Source organism: Tachyglossus aculeatus, chromosome 23 (genome assembly GCF_015852505.1).
Source record: "Tachyglossus aculeatus isolate mTacAcu1 chromosome 23, mTacAcu1.pri, whole genome shotgun sequence".
NCBI classification, from domain to species: domain Eukaryota; kingdom Metazoa; phylum Chordata; class Mammalia; order Monotremata; family Tachyglossidae; genus Tachyglossus; species Tachyglossus aculeatus.
This window is the reverse complement of record NC_052088.1, coordinates 28,968,188-28,990,320: the sequence shown is the minus strand read 5'-3', so window position 1 is coordinate 28,990,320 and position 22,133 is coordinate 28,968,188. Positions and strand designations below refer to the sequence as shown.

Below are 22,133 nucleotides of genomic sequence, written 5' to 3'. Positions count from 1 at the left end.
GGGCAAGTCACTTAACTTCTCTGTGCCTCAGTTACCTCATCTGTAAAATGGGGATTAAGACTGTGAGCCCCCCATGGGACAACCTTATCATCTTGTAACCTCCCCAGGGCTTAGAACAGTGCTTTGCACATAGTAAGCGCTTAATAAATGCCATTAGTATTATTATAGTAAGCGCTTAACGAATACCATAATTAGAGAAGTAGTGTGGTTTAGTGGATAGAGCATGGTCCTGGGTGTGAGAAGGACCTGCTTTCTAATCCCAGCTCTGCCACATGTCTGCTGTGGGACCTTGGGCAAGTCACTTAGCTTCTCTGAGCCTCAGTGACCTCATCTGTAAAATGGGAATTAAGACTGTGAGCCCCTGGTGGGACAAACTGATCACCCTGTATCCCTCCCCCAACGCTTAGAACAGTGCTTTGCCCATAGTAAGCGCTTTTAACAAATGCCATTATTATTATTATTATTATTATTACTTAACTTCTCTAGACCTCAGTTACCTCATCTGTAAAATGGAAATTAACAGCGTAAGCCCCATGTGGGACAGGGACTGTGTCCAACCTGATTAACTTGTATCTACCCCAGCATCTAGAACAGTGCTTAGCACATAGTAAGTAATTAACAAGTACCAAAATAATTATTAGAGCACAGGCCTGGAAGTCAGAACGACCTGAGTTCTAATCCAGGCTCCTCCGTTTGTCTGCTGTGTGACCTTGGGCAAGTCACTTCTCTGTGCCTTAGTTAACTGTAAAATGGGGATGAAGACTGTGAGCCCCACATGGGACAGGGACTATGTCCAAGCTAATAGGCTTGTATCTACCCCAGTGCTTAGTACAGTGTCTGGTACATAGAAAGCGGTTAACAAATACCATTAAAAAAACCACAAATGTTTGCTGGATCAGCAAAGCTCAGCGTGGCTCAGTGGAAAGAGCCCGGGCTTGGGAGTCAGAGGTTATGGGTTCTAATCCCGGCTCTGCTGCTTGTCAACTGTGTGAGTTTGGGCAAGTCACAACTTCTCTGTGCCTCAGTTACCTCATCTATAAAACGGGGATTGAGACTGTGGGCCCCGTGTGGGACAACCTGATCACCTTGTATGCTCCCAGCACTTAGAACAGTGCTTTACACATGGTAAGCACTTTAACAAATACCATCATCATCATCAACAGGGCCACAGAGGTTCAGTATTCTACTGGGCAGTCCGGATTTCAACTGGATTGGCCCTGGATACTTCTAAATCCATTTTGGAGATTTTCAGGGTCCAGCCTCTGAGTTCTGCAGTTTGGACAAGGTTCATGGCTTCTCCCAAAACTCTGGGATGAGAAGCGGCATGAACCAGTGGATAGAGCTCAAACCTGGCTGTCAGAACCTAAATTCTAATCCCCGCTCTGTCATATGTCTGCTCTATGACCTTGGGCAAGTCACTTCACTTCTCTGGGCCTCGGTATCCTCATAAAACAGGGCTTAAATCCTACTTCCTTTACTCAGATTGTGAGCCCATGTGGGACTGTGTCCAATCTGAATATCTTGCAGTGCCTGGAACATAGTAAGCGCTTAACAAGTACCACTACTAATTAATTAACTCGGGAGGGAGGGGGCCAGGGTACCCCTAGAAAACACTCAGGAGTCAGACAGAAGCATGCAAGCTTCTGCAAAATGAGTCATATGACGTCTACAACTCTACTGCATTGTACTCAACCCTGATGTATTGGACTCTCCCAAGTGCTCAGTACAGCTTTCTATGGACAGTAAGCACTCAATAAACAGCATTGATGGACTGATGTCATCACATCACACAGCGTCACGTTTATGATGTCATGCATGTCTCGGGACATGGCTTGTTGGGGTGCCGCTGTTGACCATCAAATGGGCCCCCATGAATTTGGGGCAGGGGGAGGGTTTACTTTGGTCACTTCAGGTGAAACAAAGACTTTTCCCCAGTCAATGTTATATGTCTCAATATATCTCAATATTAACTATACACACAATATCTCAGTCAATTTCCCTCCTACCCCCAATATCACTACTCCATCAGCCACTTGATTTTCTCTAAAGTCGGAAACTTTGATGTCGACTGTTTCATTTTTGTGGTTTGGTTTTTTCCTACTTCTGCTGTAATGGGATTAGAAAATGAAGTAGACAGCTCTGAAATTATATTTCAGATGTAATATCACACTAGGGAAATATAGTGATGCTAAACAAACCCTAATTATTTTGTTCCGTGTTTTTAATACTCTGATACTTCCTCCTATCTGCAATTCATTTCAGGAATTGCCTTCCTCGCTAGATTGTAAACTCCTGGAGGCCAGGGATTGTGAATACCAACTCTACTCTAGTATCTGCATCCCTTAAGTACGACAAAAATGCTACTACTTCTTATAAGAATTGTGGTATTTGTTAGGCCCTTACTGTATACCAAACACTGTGCTAACTGCTGGGGAAAGATACAATATAATCATATTGGATACACTTTCTGTCCCACACAAGGTTGACAGTCTAATTAGAAGAGAAAAATCCCCATTTTACAGATGAGGAAACTAAGGCACAGAGAATTTCAAGAGACTTGCCCAAGGTCCCACAGCAGACCGAGGTAGGATTAGAAGCCAGGTCTCCAGAGTCCCAGCTGTGCTCTTTTCACCAGGCTACACAACTTCACAACATGTGACTGTGAGCCCACTGCTGGGTAGGGACCGTCTCTATATGTTGCCAACTTGTACTTCCCAAGCGCTTAATACAGTGTTCTGCACACAGTAAGTGCACAATAAATATGATTGAATGAATGAATGTGACTGCTTAACAAAAGTTGGTTTATCTTTAAAGCTGTCTCCCCTTAGAACAATGAGACTGAAGCTTTTTTTTTAATTTTTAATAAGAAAATCTAGCTCCAACCACTGATATGCTCACCACATCTACACGGAACAAGCCCGCAAGGTGAAAAAAATAGATAGAAATTCAGCTTGGATCTTAATGGCACAATGTTAGCCAACCAACATTCTGTCACATTTCAGGTAATTAGGTCAGAGAAACAGCTTGGCCTAGTGGATGGAGCATGGGGCCTGAGATTCAGAAGGACCAGGGTTCTAATCCTGCCTCCACCATTTGTCTATGTGACCTTGGGCAAGTCATTTCACTTCTCTGTGCCTCATAAAATGGGGATTAAGACTGTGAGCCCCACATGGGATCCGATTAGCTTGTAATAATAATCATAATGATGGCATTTATTAAGCGCTTACTGTGTGCAAAGCACTGTTCTAAGTGCTGGGGAGGCTACAAGGTGATCAGGTTGTCCCATGGGGGGGGGCTCACAGTCTTCATCCCCATTTTACAGATGAGGGAACTGAGGCCCAGAGAAGTGAAGTGACTTGCCCAAAGTCACACAGCTGGCAAGTGGCAGAGCCGGGATCTACCCCAGCACTTAGTACAGTGCCTGGCACATAATAAGACCTTAACAAATACCATTAAACAAACACCACAAAACTTAAATGTAGGAGAGTTCAGTTGGACACAGGAAGGATTTAACTCTAGGGTACGATAAAACGCAGCACTGAATTACCAAAGGAGGCTGTGGTGTCTTTATCCTGCAGCTGTTCTTAGAACATTTTTATCAGCATCGCGAACAGGCCAAACAGTATCAAATGGCAAGACAGGCTGGAACCAAAGGAATTTCCAAGCTTCAGAGCTACACTCACCTTCACACAGCTATACAGGGTGGGATGTGTGAGGAGAATTATTATGATTATTACAATATTTGTTAAGCACCTACTATGTGTCAAGCACTGGTCTAAGCGCTGGGAAAGATACAACGTAATCAGGTAGAGAAGCAGCGTGGCTCAGTGGAAAGAGCCCGGGCTTGGGAGTCAGAGGTCATGGGTTCTAATCCCGGCTCTGCCACATGTCAGCTGTGTGACTTTGGACAAGTCACTTAACTTCTCTGTGTCTCAGTTACCTCATCTGTAAAATGGGGATTAAGACTGTGAGCCCCATGTGGAACAACCTGATTGCCTTGTATCCCCCCAGAGCTTAAAACAGTGCTTGGCACATAGTAAGAGCTTAACAAATGCTATCATTATTATAGGTCGGACACAGACCCTGAACCATGTGGGGCTCACAGTCTAAATAGGAAGGAGAAGATTTGCAGATGAGAAAACTGAGGCCCAGATATCTTGAGTGTCTTGCTTGAGGTCACACAGCAAGCCACTTGCAGAGTGGGGATTAGAACCCAGGTTCTCTGATTCCCAGGGCCGTGTTCTTTCCAGCAGGCCATGCTGGTCCTCATGACTGACAGCAGGAGATCAAAATGAACAGCTGAAATTGGGAAACCAAAAACAAGGACGAAGGGGAAAACATTAAGCACACATTACAACATAACAACTCTGCATCCCCTAGGAAAACTGGGAAGCAGTGGGGGCTTGATGGAAACAGCATGGGTCCAGGAGCCAGGAGACTTGGATTCTAATCCCACCTCTGCCATTTGCCTCCTGTGACCCTGGGCCAGTCATAAGCTCATTGTGGGCATGGAATGTGCCTGTTTACTGTTGTATTATAATCTCCCCAAGAGCTTTGCACACAGTAACTACTCAATATATAACAATGAACATCTCTGTGTCTCGGTTTCCTCATCTGTAAAATGGGCATAAGGCACCTGCCCTCCCCCCTCTGAGGCAGAAACTATGTCCAACCTGCATATCTTGTCTCTTACCACGAGGCTTAGTACAGTGCTTGGCATATAGTAAGGGCTTAACAAATACCGCAATTGCTATTACTATTAGTCAGTTGCCAAAGATAGACCAGCATGGCATACTGCCATCGAGAAAGGAGCAGTTCTTTGTAAGCAAAAACTTCCTGAGGAATGAGAGATACGGAGGCAAAAAATAAAACAAGAGTTTGGTGCTACAGACTTCAACCATGTGAACACAACAAGGAACCCCCTTTTTGTGTGTCCAATTGGATTGGGATTGTCTCTAATCTATCAGGCAGGTAATTGCTCTCCTCCACTTCAAAGCCTTATTGAAGACATCTCCTCCAAGAAGCCTTCCTTGACTACTACTACTACTACTACTACTAATAACAATGTTGGCATTTGTTAAGCGCTTACTACGTACAAAGCACTGTTCTAAGTGCTGGGGGTGATACATGGTGATCAGGTTGTCCCACGTGGGGCTCACAGTCTTAATCCCCATTTTACAGATGAGGTAACTGAGGCTCAGAGAAATTAAGTGACTTGCCCAAGGTCACACAGCAGACATGTGGCGGAGCCGGGATTCAAACTAATAATAATAATAATAATAATAATAATAATAATGGCATTTGTTAAGCGCTTACTATGTACAAAGCACTGTTCTAAGCGCTGGGGGAGATACATGGTGATCAGGTTGTCCCACGTGGGGCTCACAGTCTTAATCCCCATTTTACAGGTGAGGTAACAGGCTCAGAGAAATTAACTGACTTGCCCAAGGTCACACAGCAGACATGTGGCAGAGCCGGCATTCGAACCCATGACCTCTGACTCCAAAGCCTGTGCTCTTTCCACTGAGCCACACTGCTTCTCTAAGCCTAAGCCCTCCGCTCCTCTTCTCCCACTCTTTTCTGCATGGGAGAATTGCTGAATTGCTCCCTTTGCTCTTCCCCGCTCCCAGCCCCACAGCACTTATGCACATAGCTGTAATTTTATCTACTTTCCAAGCACTTAGTACAGTGCTCTGCATGCAGTAAGCACTCAATAAATACAACGGAATGAATTAATTAATCTATTTGCATTGATGTCGGTCTCCCCCACTCTAAATTGTAAGCCGTTGTGGACAGGGAATGGGACTGTTTATTGCTGTATTGTACTCTCCCAAGTGCTTAATACAGTTCTCTGCACACAGCAAGCGCTCAACAAATACCACTAAATGAATGAATCCTCACAGCATACACGCATATATCTGTAATTTATTTATTTAGATTCATGTCTGTCTTCCTCTCTAAGACTGTGAGCTTGCTGTGGGCAGGGAATGTGTCTGTTTGTTGTTATATTGTTCTCTCCCAAGCTCATAGTTCGATGTTCTGCACACAGTAAGTGCTCAATAAAGACGAATGAATGAATGTATGAATTGTAGCTCACATGTTCAATAATGATGGCATTTGTTAAGTGCTTACTATGTGCAAAGCACTGTTCTAAGCGCCGAAGCACTGTTGTAAGTTCTTTACACACCTGCAGTCCTGGAGGCATTTCAACCCCTCCCCATGGACCCAACTCACTCCCTCTGCTCTACCCCCCTCCCCGACGCATTTATATGTACATATTACTATGTATATTTCTAGACTGTGAGCCCGCTGTTGGGTAGGGACCATCTCTATATGTTGCCAACTTGTACTTCCCAAGCACTTAGTACAGTGCTCTGCACACAGTAAGCACTCAGTAAATACAATTGATAGATATCTATTCTATTTATTTTATTTTGTTAATATGTTTTGTTTTGTTCTCTGTCTCCCCCTTCTAGACTGTGAGCCCATTGTTGGGTAGGGACCGTCTCTAGATGTTGCCAACTAGTACTTCCCAAGCGCTTAGTACAGTGCTCTGCACACAGTAAGCGCTCAATAAACACGACAATGAATGAATGAATGCAGAGCATTGTACTAGCGCATAGGAGAGATATAAAAGAGATCCCTGCCCTCAAGGATCTTACAATCTACTTTAGAATACTGTTCTATTCCCCCGCCACTCCAACTCAATCAATGGTATTTATTGAGCGCTTACTGTGTGCAGAGCACTGTACTAAGTGCCAGCAAGTTGGCAGACTCTGCCTACAAGCAGTTTACAATCCAGAGGATCCCACCCTCTAGTTCACCAGCCATTCCCCATGATCTCGTGATGGCAGTGCCCAAGTACTTAGTACAATGCTCTGCACACAGTAAGTGCTCAATAAATAAGATTGTACGAATGAATGAATGAATGCTAGAACAGTGAAAAGTTCACAGAAAGCAGCGAGGCCTAGTTGAAAAAGCCCAGGCCTGGACATGGGTTCTAATCCCAGCTCTTACACATGTCTGCTGTGTGACTTTGGGTAAATCACTTCCCTTTTCTGGGCTTCAGTTACCTTAATGGGGATTAAAACCATAAGCCCTAAGTTGAACTGTGTCCAACCCGATTATCTTGTATCTCCACAAGTGTTTAGAACAGTGCTTGGCACATGGTAAGTGCTTAACAAATACCACAGAAATTGATCCCACCCTCCTAGAAACACATCCTTTAAAAAAAAAAAAAAAAAAAGACCTCATCCCTGAAGCCTAATCTTCTGGGAAACTTCTGTCCGTAAGGACCAAGGTGGGTCCCAAACAGTCATGGCACGAGAAGGGGAAATAATTAGTTTCCCAAGTCCCGAGATTATGCCTGTTCCATTAAAAGGTATCACGGGATGGCAACTGCAATGTTTTGTGCCTATGTTTCCATGACAAACATGTTACTACATTAGCTACAGATATTTCTTCTGGGCTGAAGAATTTGAAGCTCACAATCAGAGGAGCAATCACGTTTTGGGGCAAGTTAATAAACCATCTAATGGGTAAGACAGTTTCATTTCGGACTCAAAATTCAATTCCTCCTACTCCAGAACCTAAACTTGTCCTCTTAGGATATCATTTTTAGGGCATAATGAAAAGCAAAAACAGTCAAACCCAAATATAGTAACTTACTCATAATAACTGTGGTACATGTTAAGGGTTCACTGTCTGCTGAATACTGGTTTTGGACAAGATATTCAAATGTTTTACATATGGGGCTGAAAGCCTAAGGAGGGAGGGAGAACAGCTTTTTAATCCCCATTTTCCAGATGAGGAAACTGATGTGCAGAGAAGTGACTTGCCCCAGGTCACAGAGCAGAAGGAGAAACAGCATGGCCTAGTAGAAAGATTGCGGGCTTGGGAGTCGGACGACCTGAGTTTTAATCCCGGCTCTGCCAAATGCTTGCTGTGTGACCTTGGGCAACTCATTTAACTTCTCTGTGCCTCAGTTCTCCCTCCTATTTTGACTGTGAGCCCCATGTGGGACTGTCCAACCTAATTCATTCATTCAATAGTATTTATTGAGTGCTAACTGTGTTCAGAGCACTGTACTAAGCGCTTGGAAAGTACAATTCAGCAATAAAGAGAAACAGTCCCTGCTCATACTTGTATCTACCCCAGCATTTGGAAAAGTGTTTGACATAGAGAAGCAGCGTGGCTCAGTGGAAAGAGCCCGGGCTTTGGAGTCAGAGGTCAGGGGTTCAAATCCCGGCTCCGCCAACTGTCAGCTGTGTGACTTTGGGCAACTCTGTGCCTCAGTGACCTCATCTGTAAAATGGGGATTAAGACTGTGAGCCCCCCGTGGGACAACCTGATCACCTTGTAACCTCCCCAATGCTTAGAACAGTGCCTTGCACATAGTAAGCACTTAATAAATACCATTATTATTATTATTATTATTACAGAGGAAGCACTTAAACACCATAAAAAAAGTGATGGAGTCAGGATTAGAACCCGGGTCCTCTAACTCCCAGGCCTGCATTCTTTCCCCTAAGCCATGCTATCTTTGCCTGTTTTTAGTCTGAAGTAAAAGGGGGTAAACCCAACATTTAACATCAGTCTATTATTGGGAATGGTGCCATGGGCGGGGAACACATCTGCTAATCTGTGGTGGTGTGTTCTCCCAAGCGCACAGTACAGCAGCGTGGCTCAGTGAAAAGAGTATGGGCTTTGGAGTCTGAGGTCTTGGGTTCTAATCCTGACTCCGTCATTTGTCCGCTGTGCAACTTTGGGCAAGTCACTTCTCTGTGCCTCAGTTACCTCATCTGGAAAATGGGGATTATGACTGTGAGCCCTACATGGGACAACCTAATCACCTTGTATCCCCCCCCCCCAGTCCTTAAAACAGTGCTTCGCACATAGTAAGCGCTTAACAAATGCCAACATTATTATTATTATTATTACAGCGCTCTGCACTAAGCGCTCAAAAAATACCATTGCCTGATTGATGCATATTCCCTTCCACCATGCCCCGCTTCTGCAGTGAAGACTCACCACAAGCAGCATGGCCTAGTGGATAGAGCACAGACCTGAAAGTCAGAAGGACCTGGGTTCTAATTCCAGCTCCACCACATGTCTGCTGTGTGACCTTGGGCAAATCAATTCACTTCTCTGTGCCTCAATTACCTCATCTGCAAAATGGGGATTAAGTGTGTGAGCCCCTTTTGGGACAGGAACTGTGTCCAACCTGATTAACCTGTATCTACCCCAGTGCTAAGAACAGTGCTTGGCTCATAGTAAATGCTTAACAAGTACTACTACTATTATTATTATTATTAAGGAAGTGCTACCTACATTCCAGAATCTCATTTCTGCAATCCCACTGGACACAGGGTATGGTTCGCTGGTGCCACTGAAAGGACTGTCCTTATGCCAGCTAGGAAGCTTGGATGTCATTCCCGTGGAGTGGTGGGAGATGGGCAGGAGACCCCCTTGGGCAGTAGGATTTAATCCCCCTTTTACAGATGAGGAAACTGAGGCACAGAGGAGTTAAGTGATTTCCCAAAGGTCATACAGCAAACCACTGATGAAAATAGAACCCAGGTCCTTCTACAGCCCAGCCTGCACCCTCCGCTCCTCTGCCACTAACCTCCTCACTGGGCCTCATTCTCGCCTGTCCCGCTGTCGACCCCCGGCCCATGTCCTACCTCTGGCCTGAAATGCCCTCCCTCCACACATCCACCAAACTAGCTCTCTTCCTCCCTTCAAAGCCCTACTGAGAGTTCACCTCCTCCAGGAGGCCTTCCCACACTAAGCCCCCCCTTTTCCTCTGCTCCTCCTCCCTTCCCCATCGCCCCTACACTCTCTCTGCCCTACAGCACTTGTGTATATATGTACATATTAATTATTCTATTTGTTTTATTAATGATGTGAATATATCTATAATTCCATTTATCTATTTTGACGCTACTGATGGCTGTCTACTTATTTTGTTTTGTTGTCTGTCTCCCCCTTCTAGGCTGTGAGCTCGTTGTTGAGTAGGGATTGTCTCTATCTGTTGCCAAATTGTACTTTCCAAGCACTTAGTACAGTGCTCTGAACAGTAAGCATTAAAAAAAATGACTGAATGAACGACTCCAGGCCCATGCTCTTTCCATTAGGCCACGCAACTTGTGATCTTAGGCGAGTCACTCAGCTTCTCTGGGCCTCGGTTTCCTCACCTAAAAAAACAGGGATTAAATATTTGTTCTCCTTCTTCCCTAGACTGGGAGCCCCAACTGGACTGTGTCTGAAGTGATTATCCTGTAATCACCGCAGAGTTTGTCACATAGTAAACATTTAACAAATACCATTATTATTATTATGAAATGATAGCATTTACCTTGCCCAAATTAAATTTCTCTTGAGCAGCCTTCAGCTCGGTGTATACGCAGGTGAAAGGAGAGGCTATGTACTGGTAGAAAGAGCACAGGCCTGAGAGTCAGAGGATCTGGGTTCTAAATCTGGCTCTGCCACTTGCCCACTGTATGACCCTGGCCTACTCACTTTACTTCTCTGTGCTCCAGTTTCCTCATCTGTAAAATGGGGATAATTACAAATAATTCCTTATCTGTAAAATAGACTGTGCACCCTATGTGGGGCAGGGACTGTGTCTGACCTGAATATCTTATTTCTACCTCAGCACTTAGAGCAGTGCTTGGCAAAAAGCAAGCGCTTAACAAAGATCACAATTATTATTATTATCTGGGCTTTTATTACTACTCAATCTAATCATTTAGAAATTATATGTTGGTATATTGCCCCGATTAAACTGCAACTGTTCTAAGAGCCACTATCATCTGGTCTACACTCAAGCCAGATTCTTCCCTGCAATAATTCTGGTTTTCACACACAGTATTCTAAACTCTGATGATGCTATTTCCACTTCATTCACTGAAGAGTGAATTTATCTCCATGTAAGGAAGGAATTTGGATAGACTAAATTACCCTTCTCTTAATTTACCCCCATTACTTTTGACAAGTCCATAACTTCCTTTCCCAGGCTTAAATTACCCCTCTTGGTGTTTGTACTTTCTTTGTACCTACATCCTAATGAGTTGCCCCTTGGCCAAGCTGTATGTACATTGTGTTCTTTTCATCTTCCTTCATAAATAATCCCCAGGGCCCTTAATCATTTCTGCATTCTTCTTTGAAGTCGTCTTTTTTAAAAGTTTTGGGAATTTTCTTCTTGGGCTCCTCCTGGGCACTTAGGAAAGGGTTTGAAAGTGCACAGATTTAAGAAATTACCTCTTCAAGATTTATTTTGATCACCATTCAGCGAGGCCTTAGGCAGTCACAGATTTCCCTAGGTCACTTGGGGTTTGATAAAAAAGAATTCCCATTATCAGTCTACAAACCATAAGTGCTTCTAAGAGAGGAAAGAGTCCCGAGTCAGAAGACCCGGGGTTTTAATCCTGGCTCCATCATTTGCCTGCTGTGAGACCCTGGGCAAGCCACTTCCTATGCCACCATTAATAATAATAATGATTGTGGTATTTGTTATGCGCTTACTATGTGCCAGGTATGGTACTAAGATAATTGGATTGGACACAGTCCCTGTCCCACATAGGGTTCCCTGTCTCAATCCCCATTTTTCAGATGAGGTAACTGGCACAGAGAAGTGAGGTGACTTGTCCAAGGTCACACGACAGACAAGTGGCAGAGTCAGGATTGGAACCCAGGTCATTCCCAGGCCCGGACTCTATCCACTTGGCCAAGCTACTCTCTAATTGTAAAATCAGTCACAGTATTTAACTACTTACTTTGTGCAGAGCACTGTACCATGCACTTGGGAGGATACAATACCACAGAGTTAGTATATATGTTCCCTGCCAATCAATCTCTCTAGGGTATTTACTGGGTACTTACTATGTGCAGAGCACTGTACTAAGCTCTTGGGAGAGTACAATACAACTAAATTAGCACGCACATAATGAGAGTTAAATACCAGTTCTGCCACCCCTGCCACCCCTTTAGACTGTAACCCCTCTGTGGGATGGGGGCTGTGTCCAATCTGATTTATCCTCTATCTTCGAGGGACAAGGCTTGGTACATAGTAAGCACTTAAATACCACGATTATCATTATTATATGTGAACAGATTCAAAGACACTGATCTTAAATGTGACACTGAAAACAAACCATTTAAATTATCGGATAGTATAATAATAATAATAATAATAATAATGAAGGCATTTGTTAAGCGCTTACCATATGCAAAGCACTGTTCTAAGCGCTGGGAAGGATACAAGGTGATCAGGCTGTCCCACGTGGAGCTCACAGTCTCAATCCCCATTTTACAGATGAGGTAACTGAGGTCAGAGAAGTGAAGTGACTTGCCCAAGGTCACACAGCAGACATGTGGCAGGGCTGGGATTAGAACCCATGACCTCTGGCTCCCAAGCCGGTCTCTTTCCACTGAGCCACGCTGCTTCTTTGATAGTATCAAAGGAAGAACTGGATACCAAGCCCACCTCCTCAGCGGAAGTTTAGAAAGGAAGAAACCAAACAGAAGCCCCCGTAAGCCAGCTTGCACGACTGTCAATAGAACCAAATGAAGAATCATTTCCGTCTTAATTATATAGCCTACTGCACGTATGACCCACAATTCCTTTAGCCTATAATTTAACGAGCTAAACATGGCATGCAGAAGGCTTACCGTCTCTCCACTGTATTCTTTCATCTGAAACTTACAACCCCATCGTCGTCGCCTCTTGCGCTTGGCATAGCTATTCTAAAACAAGCCGAACAGTTCATCCACAAACAGGAGGATTCCCAAAGGAGCTGGAGTCCCTCCAGTCCCAGAAAGTCCTGACTGTCATTCCCCTATTTGCTAGGATATGAATCATATAACAATGATAATCCCAAATTCCTTCTGCTCCCAGTGTAATGCAGTGGGCTTCAATGAAGTCAGGTCATCCTGCAGTACCAACCCCTTATCAATCAGTGGTGCTTACTGAGTGCTTAGTCTGGGCACCAAGCCCTGTACTAAGTGCTTGGGAGAGCCCAGCGCTTAGAACAGTGCTTTGCACATAGTAAGCACTTAACAAATGCCATCATTATTATGACAGAGTTAGAAGATGCGCTCCCTGCCTTCAAGGAGCTTGTGTTCTGAGCCTCTAGGTCACAGCCAGAGCCGTACAGAACAGACGGCTTCTCCTCTCAGGGCGCTTATCCAATAGGTTACGGTGGTTTACATTTCTCCATCTCCTCTCCCCTTTCAATCAATAATAATAATAATGGCATCTGTTAAGTGCTATGTGCCAAGCACTGTTCTAAGCGCTGGGGGAGATACGAGGTCATCAGGTTGTCCCACGTGGGGCTCAAAGTCTTAATCCCCATTTTACAGAGCCCACTGTTGGGTAGGGACTGTCTCTATATGTTGCCAATTTGTACTTCCCAAGCGCTTAGTACAGTGCTCTGCACACAGTAAGCGCTCAATAAATATGATTGATGATGATGCGAAGAGGTAACTGAGGAACAGAGAAGTGATTTGCTCAAAGTCACACAGCTGACAAGTGGTGGAGCTGGAATTAGAACCCACAACCTCTGACTCCCAAGCCTGGGCTCTTTCCACTGAGCCACACTGCTTCTCTCATTCCATCATATTTAAGGAGTGCTTACCCCATGAGGAACACTATACAAAGCGCCTGGGAGAGTACACTACAACAATCATAACAGAACTAGCAGACAGGCACCCTGCTTGTAAGGGGCTTAAGGTCTAGAATTAAACACACACGTTCCCTTCCCACAATGAGCCCGTAGTCTGAAGACCTTTCTGGGTAAGCTAAAAGGGCCCCCACAAGTTCTAACCAGGTCTCATCTTAAACTTACTCTGGCTTCTTCAACAAAACCAAACGTGAACTAAAAAGCCCGGCCCCGCATTGCGATTTCAGCAGCCGCTACTAAGGAGCTGTTTTCTAGATCCCCATATGACATCCGCTCTGACCAAGACAACATTGCAGAATCAGCCAACGCCACCACTTCTGCCTTCCCAGGTCAGAAATATCTCATCTGCCGCCTAGACTTCCACATTAGAACGGAAATGGCGAGGCGAGGTTCTCTTTAGTGGGCCTCACAATCTGAAAACGAAAACAAAATCGCCCCTCCCAAGAGGAACTTGTAGGCTTCACCTCCTGCTTTGGGGAGCCTGTGAATTTGGCTGCTCTGGTTTCCAGACCTGCATAGAACGCTACAGACATTTCCATCGCAAGAGGGTGTTTACACAAAGGAACCCGCTCTTAAACTGTTTAAATTACTTTTCCATGTTGACATCAAAAGATTCCTGTTTCTCCAACGATGAGTTTTCTTTGGATGGCACTGCAATCTCAGGGGAGGAGGCAAAGAGAGGGACTTTTAAAGCTGCTGGTGTCTTCATGTCTGCATTTGTTTATTTTAAGTGTTACATAAAAGCACCCTGCTGTTGAACCGAGGAGAGCTTTATATTTAAAAAAAAAAAAAAAAACTAGGCCAAAGGAATGGATATACAGGTCCCTACTGCATCTCAAGTACAGCAGAGAAGCAGCACGGCATAGTGGATAGAGCATGGGCCTGAGAGTTGGAAGGTTGTGGGTTCCAATACCAGCTCTGCCACTTGTCTACCTTGTGACCTTGGGCCAGTCACTTCATTGTTTTGGGCCTCGTGACCTAATCTGAAAATGGGGATTGAGACTGTGAGCCGCATGTGGGACAAGGATTGGGTCCAACCCAATTTCCTCGTATCTAACCCAGCACTTAGTACAGTGCTTGGGACATAGTAAGCGCTTAACAAATACTATTACTGTTATTATTATTATTATTTATTATTACAGAGCCAACGATATGGCCAAACACAATAACTCCAAAAATGAACATGAACGATCAATTGCTTTACAGCAGACAAGAAGGCAGGGATCAGAGCAAGAACACACTTCAAATTAAAGAGAATTTCACACCTGAGATCCAAAATCAGAGCCTCTTCGCTCTCCCACAGTCCAGCTAGTCAGTTGGTCAATCACATTTATTGGGCAAATACCTTGTGCGGAGTACTGTACTAAATGCCTGGGCGAGTACTACAAAACAACGTTCTACAACTCGCTCTTTTCAACTATTGGTGTTGGAGACATTATTTCTGGGTGGCAATGATGTTTAAGAAAGAGTAAGGTCCCACACAGGCTTGCCAGCTGGGGAAAACGAGAGAGTGAAGATGGTATGTATTGAGCTCTTACTGTGCAGAGCACTGCTCCAAGGACTAGGGAAAGGAAAATATTAATAAAGCTTTTACATTTAGAAAAATACCCTGGCTTTGGAAACTGCCTTAAAGTCAACAGGGAGAGAGGTGAGGATATAATGGAACATGTCTGGAAATGCAGAAAAGGCTCAACACAAGTCACACGTGCCTAGATGATTTACGACTCATAACTGCAGCAAAACATCAGACTCCTCCTGATTTACCCACTTTAAGTGTTCCTCAGTCAGTTATTCCACCCACTTCATTATCTCACACGCCATCCTACTCTTCAATCAGTGGTATTTACCAAGTACTTCCTGTGTGCAGAGCACTGCACTAAGCACTTGGGAAATTACGCTATAACAGAGTTGGTAGACACGGTCCCTGCCCGAAAGTGTTTACAACCTTAATAAACCCCACCTTGTTCTTTCCCGCCCAGAGCACAGCACCAGAACAAGTCATTCCAGACAGATTTCCTAACTCCGAAAAATAATAATTATGGTATTTGTTAATAATAATTATGGGATTTGTTAAGCGCTTACTATGGGCCAGGCACCGAACTAAGTACTGGGTTAGATACAAGCAAATCGGGTTGGACACAGTCCCTGTCCCACATGGGGCTCACAGAGTCAACCCCCATTTTACAGATAATAATAATAATAATAATGATGGCATTTGTTAAGCGCTTACTATGTGCCAGGCACTGTTCTAAGCACTGGGGTGTAGTTACAAGGTAATCAGGTCATCCCACGTGGGGCTCACAGTCTTAATCCCCATTTTACAGATGAGGGACCTGAGGCACAGAGAAGTTCAGCGACTTGCCCCAAGTCCAGCAGACAAATGGTGGAGCCGGGATTAGAACTCACGACCTCTGACTCCCAAACCCGTGTTGTTTCCACTAAATCACGCTGCTTTTCAAACAATAGCCCCGTTCAGCAGCTGGGCATCGGGCAGTAGTTATGGAGGAGGAAGCTAATTACAAAGCTAATGGCCAAAGCAATCCTAATGGTCAATTACCTCAAGTGCAACACAACATCGTTGCCAAGATTCAGAAGGTCACCAAGGCCCTGTTAGGAAAGAGGCAGGCACTGGGCAGTTCTCATCCTGGATAGGCATAACCACATCTCTGCCCTTAAGGAACATAAAACCCACATCTCTGCCCTTAAGGAATATAAAAATCTACGAACAATGTGTTCTCAGCACTTCAGCTACTCTGAATAGTGGGACAGCTGAATGAAACTTACTTTCCCCAGCCACTCTCCCTGCCCACAAATTTCTAGGAAAGTTTTAAAAATGCTATCTGGGACGAAACCTTGCACGGATTCGGGTTGGTCCCAGCGTAGAGCAAATACTTACGAGAACTAAAAGGACAAGCCAGGAAGTGAAGGTGCTGCTTTTCAGTCAGCAGAAGTGGTGTGGCCTAGTGGAAAAAGCAAAGGTCTTTGGAGTAAGGAGACCTGGATTCTAATCCTGACTCCATCACTTGCCTGCTCTGTGGTCCTGGGCAAGTCCCTGACTTCTCTGGTCCCCAATTTCCTCATTTGTAAAATGGATTTTTTTAACGGAATTAATATGCACTTACTGTGCACCAGGCACTGTACTAAGTGCTGGGGTAGATACAAGCTAATTAGGTTGGACACTGTCTCTGTCCCACATAGGGCTCCCAATCCTAATCCCCATTTTACAGATGAGGTAACTGCGGCCCAGAGAATAATAATAATAATAATAATGATGGCATTTGTTAAGCGATTACTATGTGCAGAGCACTGTTCTAAGCACTGGGGAGGATACAAGGTGATCACATTGTCCCACGTAGGGCTCAGAGTCTTAATCCCCATTTTACAGATGAGGTAACAGACTCAGAGAATAATAATAATAATAATAATGGCATTTATTAAGCACTTACTATGTGCAAAGCACTGTTCTAAGCACTGGGGAGGATACAAGGTGATCACACTGTCCCACATGGGGCTCACAGTCTTAATCCCCATTTTACAGATGAGGTAACAGACTCAGAGAATAATAATAATAATAATAATAATAGCATTTATTAAGCGCTTACTATGTGCAAAGCACTGTTCTAAGCACTGGGGAGGATACAAGGTGATCAGGTTGTCCCACATGGGGCTCACAGTCTTCATCCCCATTTTACAGATGAGGGAACTGAGGCACAGAGAAGTCAAGTGACTTGCCCAAAGTCACACAGCTGACAATTGGCAGAGCTGGGATTTGAACCCACGACCTCTGACTCTAAAGCCCGGGCTCTTTTCCACTGAGCCACGCTGCTTCTCAGTGAAGTGACTTGCCCAAGGTCACACAGCAAACATGTAGAAGGCAGTCCCTTCTAGACTGTGAGCCCACTGTTGGGTAGGGACTGTCTCTATATGTTGCCAACTTGTACTTCCCAAGCGCTTAGTACAGTGCTCTGCACACAGTAAGCGCTCAGTAAATATGATTGATTGATTGATGTGGGGGAGCCAGGATTAGAAGCCATGACCTCTGACTCCCAAGTCCATGCTCTTTCCACTGAGCCACGCTGAGAAGTGAAGTGACACCCAAGGTCACACGGCAGGCAAGTGGCGGGGTCAGAATTAGAACTCAGGTCTTTCTGATTCCCAGGCCCGCACTCTCTCCAACAGGGTAAGCGGCTTCTCAATGCCCTGTTCTGCCTCCCCCTACACCGTGAGCCCCATGTGGATCAGGGGCAGTGTCTGATTGTATTGCATCTACCCCTCCACACCTAGTTGACACATCAATCAATTGTATTTATTGAGCACTTACTGTGTGCCGAGCACTGTACTAAGCGCTTGGGAAGTACAAGCTGGCAACATATAGAGACAGTCCCTACCCAACAGTGGGCTCACAGTCTAGAAGGGGGAGACAGAGAACAAAACCAAACATACTAACAAAATAAAATAAATAGAATAGATAGGTACAAGTAAAATAAATAAATAGAGTAATAAATATGTACAAACATATATACATATATACAGGTGCTGTGGGGAAGGGAAGGCGGTAAGGCGGAGGGGATGGAGAGGACATTTCAGAGAATGTGTCTGTGGTATGGTACTCTCCCAAATTCTTAATACAGAGCTCTGCGCACAATAAACGCTCCAACGACCCGAGCGATTGGTTGAAAGTGCAGAACTGCACAGTGGATAGAATGCAGTTAATAATAATAATGATAATAATGATGGCATTTGACACATCATTAGGTGTGGAGGGGTAGAGAAGCAGCGTGGCTCAGTGGAAAGAGCCCGGGCTTTGGAGTCAGAGGTCATGGGTTCAAATCCCGGCTCCGCCACTTGTCAGCTGTGTGACTTTGGGCAAGTCACTTCACTTCTCTGGGCCTCAGTTCCCTCATCTGGAAAATGGGGGTTAAGACTGTGAGCCCCCTGTAGGACAACCTAATGACCTTGTAACCTCTCCAGCGCTCAGAACAGTGCTTTGCACATAGTAAGTGCTTAATAAATGCCATTATTATTATTATCAGTATTAATAATAATGGTATATGTTAAGAGCTTACTAGGTGCCAGGCACTGTACTAAGCATTGGGATAGATACAAAGTAATCAGGTCAAACAACAGATATCACATTTATTATTAACAGTGAATCATTTTTATAGAGCCCTTACTATGTGCACGGCACTGTATTAAGGGCTTGGGAGAGTACGATATAACAATATAACGAAACATTTCCTGAGCTTCAAGTACCCTCAACCTCCCCAAGGACATCTTCCAGGGCCTTCTGTCCAGATGCTCAAGAACAAGAGCATCTGTCCCTTTCTGAAAACTCCTTCTCTCAAAAGACTATTAAGCCTTTGACACAGTCCGCTTTTAAATAGAAGGAAAACGCAAATGGTGCAACACAAGCCAATACGGCCAGAAAGGGCTCAAGCACAAGTCCCGGAAGGGGAGAGAAATCCAGTTTGGGTTTCAACAAACTGCTTGGGGACACCCGCTAGATTAAATTATCACTGCTGCTTCCTCAAATGTGTACACGGGGAGAGAAGGGGGAAACAAACACATCATCCTTAATCCCAGGATTTCAAACATCAGCATGTCAATATGGAGCAGAACGATGCTGTTTTCCTCCCTCCGAGCTCCACTGATCTCTCTGCAAACTTGAAAAGGGCTCTGGAGGTAAATAATAAATCCCCGCAGGATCATTTAAAAACAATTTTCTCTAACGCCGGCCAACGACGGTGAAAACCTGAGAGTGCCAAATCCGGTTACCCAAAGGCTTTTCAAAAACAGATTTTTTTTTCAATTCCCACACAGTCACGGCAGATTGATGCATTGAGCTGAACACAGGAGACGGTAAAGAACTTGCCGTTTGCCAGGACTAAGTAGAACGATTATCCTTTTTTGGATATGTGTTTGGGCCAGAGCCTTTTGATAGGCAGCTGTATGAAAACAAAACCATGCTTACAGGACAAAGGAAATGTAGGATTTTACATGACCTCCCAGAATCTCCGGCCTAAACGGTCCACTCTGGGCAAAAACTACCACCTGAAACACCACTCCAAGGCAAGGAAAAGGCCTAAAGTTTCAAGTGTGCATATAACTTTAATTCTATTTGTTCTGACGACTTTGACACCTGTCTACACGTTTTGTTGCCTGTCTCCCCCTTCAAGACTGTAAGCCCGTTGCTGGGTAGGGACCGTCTCTATATGTTGCCAATTCGTACTTTCCAAACGCTTAGTACAGTGCTCTGCACGCAGTAGGCGCTCAATAAACACGATTGAATGAATGAATGAGGGAAAGTGGAAATTCAAGTTGTGCCGGGCTCACAGTTGGTCTATTATTTGGTGTGGCATCTTCTTTGGGGCAGGCCACGCTGAGCCAGGACTGTTGGGAGGGAATGCCCCCGCTGCAGGTTGGCACTGGCCTTTTTGAAGAGGAGGTGCTGGCTGGCTGGGCTGGGGAGTGGGGTCTGGGGGTGCAGCCGGTGCTCTGCACATAGTAAGCGCTCAATAAATCCGATTGATGATGATGATGGCGCTGCTGTCGGGGTTCTTGGGGCGTTGGGGGCCTCCTCCTCTGCTCTGCCTTCTGAGCTGCTCTGCAGGTGGGCTTGGCCTGGGATACCCCCGTAGCCCGTTGCCCCCTTCCTCCCCCATCCCCCAGCTGGAGATACCCCTCCTGGGCCTGGGATCCCCCCTTAGAGCATCCTCCCACCCCCTTCCCAGCCTGGGATACCCCTGCAGCAGCCCCCCACCTTCTCCCTGCTCAGGGACACCCCTGGAGCATCCGTCCACCCCCTCCCCAGCCTAGGCCACCCCTGGAGTATCCGTCCACCCCCTCCCCAGCCTAGGCCACCCCTGGAGCATCCTCTCACCCGCTACCCAGCCTGGAACACCCCTGGAGCATCCTCTCACCCCCTCCCCAGCCTGGAACACCCCTTAAGCAGCCCCTCACCCCCTCCCGGGCCTGAGACACCCCTGCAGCAGCTCCCCACCACTTCCAAGCTTGGTACACCCCTGCAACAGACCCCCTCCCCAGCCTGGGACACCCCTTGAGCAGCCCCCCACCCTCTCCCCGGCCTGGGACACCCCTTGAGCAGCCCCCCACCCTCTCCCCGGCCTGGGACACCCCTTGAGCAGCCCCCCACCCTCTCCCCGGCCTGGGACACCCCTTGAGCAGCCCCCCACCCTCTCCCCGGCCTGGGACACCCCTTGAGCAGCCTCCCACCCTCTCCCCGGCCTGGGACACCCCTTGAGCAGCCTCCCACCCCCTCCCCGGCCTGGGACACCCCTTGAGCAGCCTCCCACCCCCTCCCCAGCCTGGGACACGCCTTAAGCAGCCCCCCACCCCCTCCCGGGCCTGAGACACCCCTGCAGCAGCCCCCCACCACTTCCAAGCTTGGTACACCCCTGCAACAGACCCCCTCCCCAGCCTGGGACACCACTTGAGCAGCCCCCTACCCCTTCCCCACCCTGGGACAACACTGCAGCAGCCCCCCCCCCCCCACCCTGAGACACCTTTGCAGTAGCCCCCCACCCCCTCCCCAACCTGGAATACCCCTGGGGCATCCGTCCACCCCCTCCCCACCCTGGGCTACCCCTGCAGCAGTCCCCCCACCCCCTCCCCACCCTGGGACACCCCTTGCACAACCCCCCCACCCCCTCCCCACCCTGGGCCACCCCTTGAATCGCCCCCCCCCCCCCCGTTCCCAGCCTAGGACCTCCCTGCAGCAGCCCCCCACCCCCTCCCCACCCTGGGCCACCCCTTGAACATCCCCCCACCCCGTTCCCAGCCCGGGCCCCCCCTGCAGCAGCCCCTCCAGCCCCCTCCCCAGCCTGGAGTACCCCTGGAGGATCCTCCCACCCCCTCCCCCAGCCCGGGGCCCCCCTGCAGCATTCACTCATTCAGTCAATCCTATTTATTGAGCGCTTCCCGTGTGCAGAGCACTGTACTAAGCATTGGTCGGCACCATCTAGAGACGGTCCCTACCCACCGGCGGGCTGCAGCAGCAGCAGCAGCAGCAGCAGCAGCAGCAGCAGCAGCAGCAGCAGCCGCCCCCCGGGCTGAGATGGCTCTGCGGCAGCCCGCGCCCCGTGCCCTCCCCGGCGGGCCTCAGTTTCCCCGGTGACCTTCGGCGTGCCGCCCCCCCCCCCGGTCCCGCTTACCATTGCCGAAGGCCTCCATGGCTCCGCTGCCCGCGGTGCCCCCGCGGTGCCCCCGCTGCCCCCCGGTGCCGGCCCGCACTGAGCACAGGCGGCGGGCCCACACGCTCCGCTCCAAACCCGCCGCTCCGGGTTTTGGCAGCGGCCCGGAGCGCGGGACACGCCCACCGGACGGCCATTGGTCCCGCCCGACGGACACGCCCACTCTCACCGCCCATTGATCTCGACCTCTAGCCATGCCAAATGTCACCGCCCATTGGTCCCGCCGTCTGGCCACGCCCAC

At 46.9% G+C, this 22,133-nt stretch overlaps 1 protein-coding gene across 1 annotated transcript in view; it reads right to left on the bottom strand.

Moving 5' to 3' along the window:
- The window catches only part of LOC119944618 (leucyl and cystinyl aminopeptidase), a 96,604-nt gene extending 74,716 nt beyond the window's left edge, over positions 1-21,888 (bottom strand). The window contains exon 1 of the mRNA XM_038765646.1: positions 21,854-21,888. Within this exon, the coding sequence (XP_038621574.1) occupies positions 21,854-21,872 (19 nt within the window). The 5' untranslated portion in view covers positions 21,873-21,888. The remainder of the gene's footprint in view (positions 1-21,853) is intronic.
- Between the last annotated feature and the right edge of the window lie 245 nt (positions 21,889-22,133).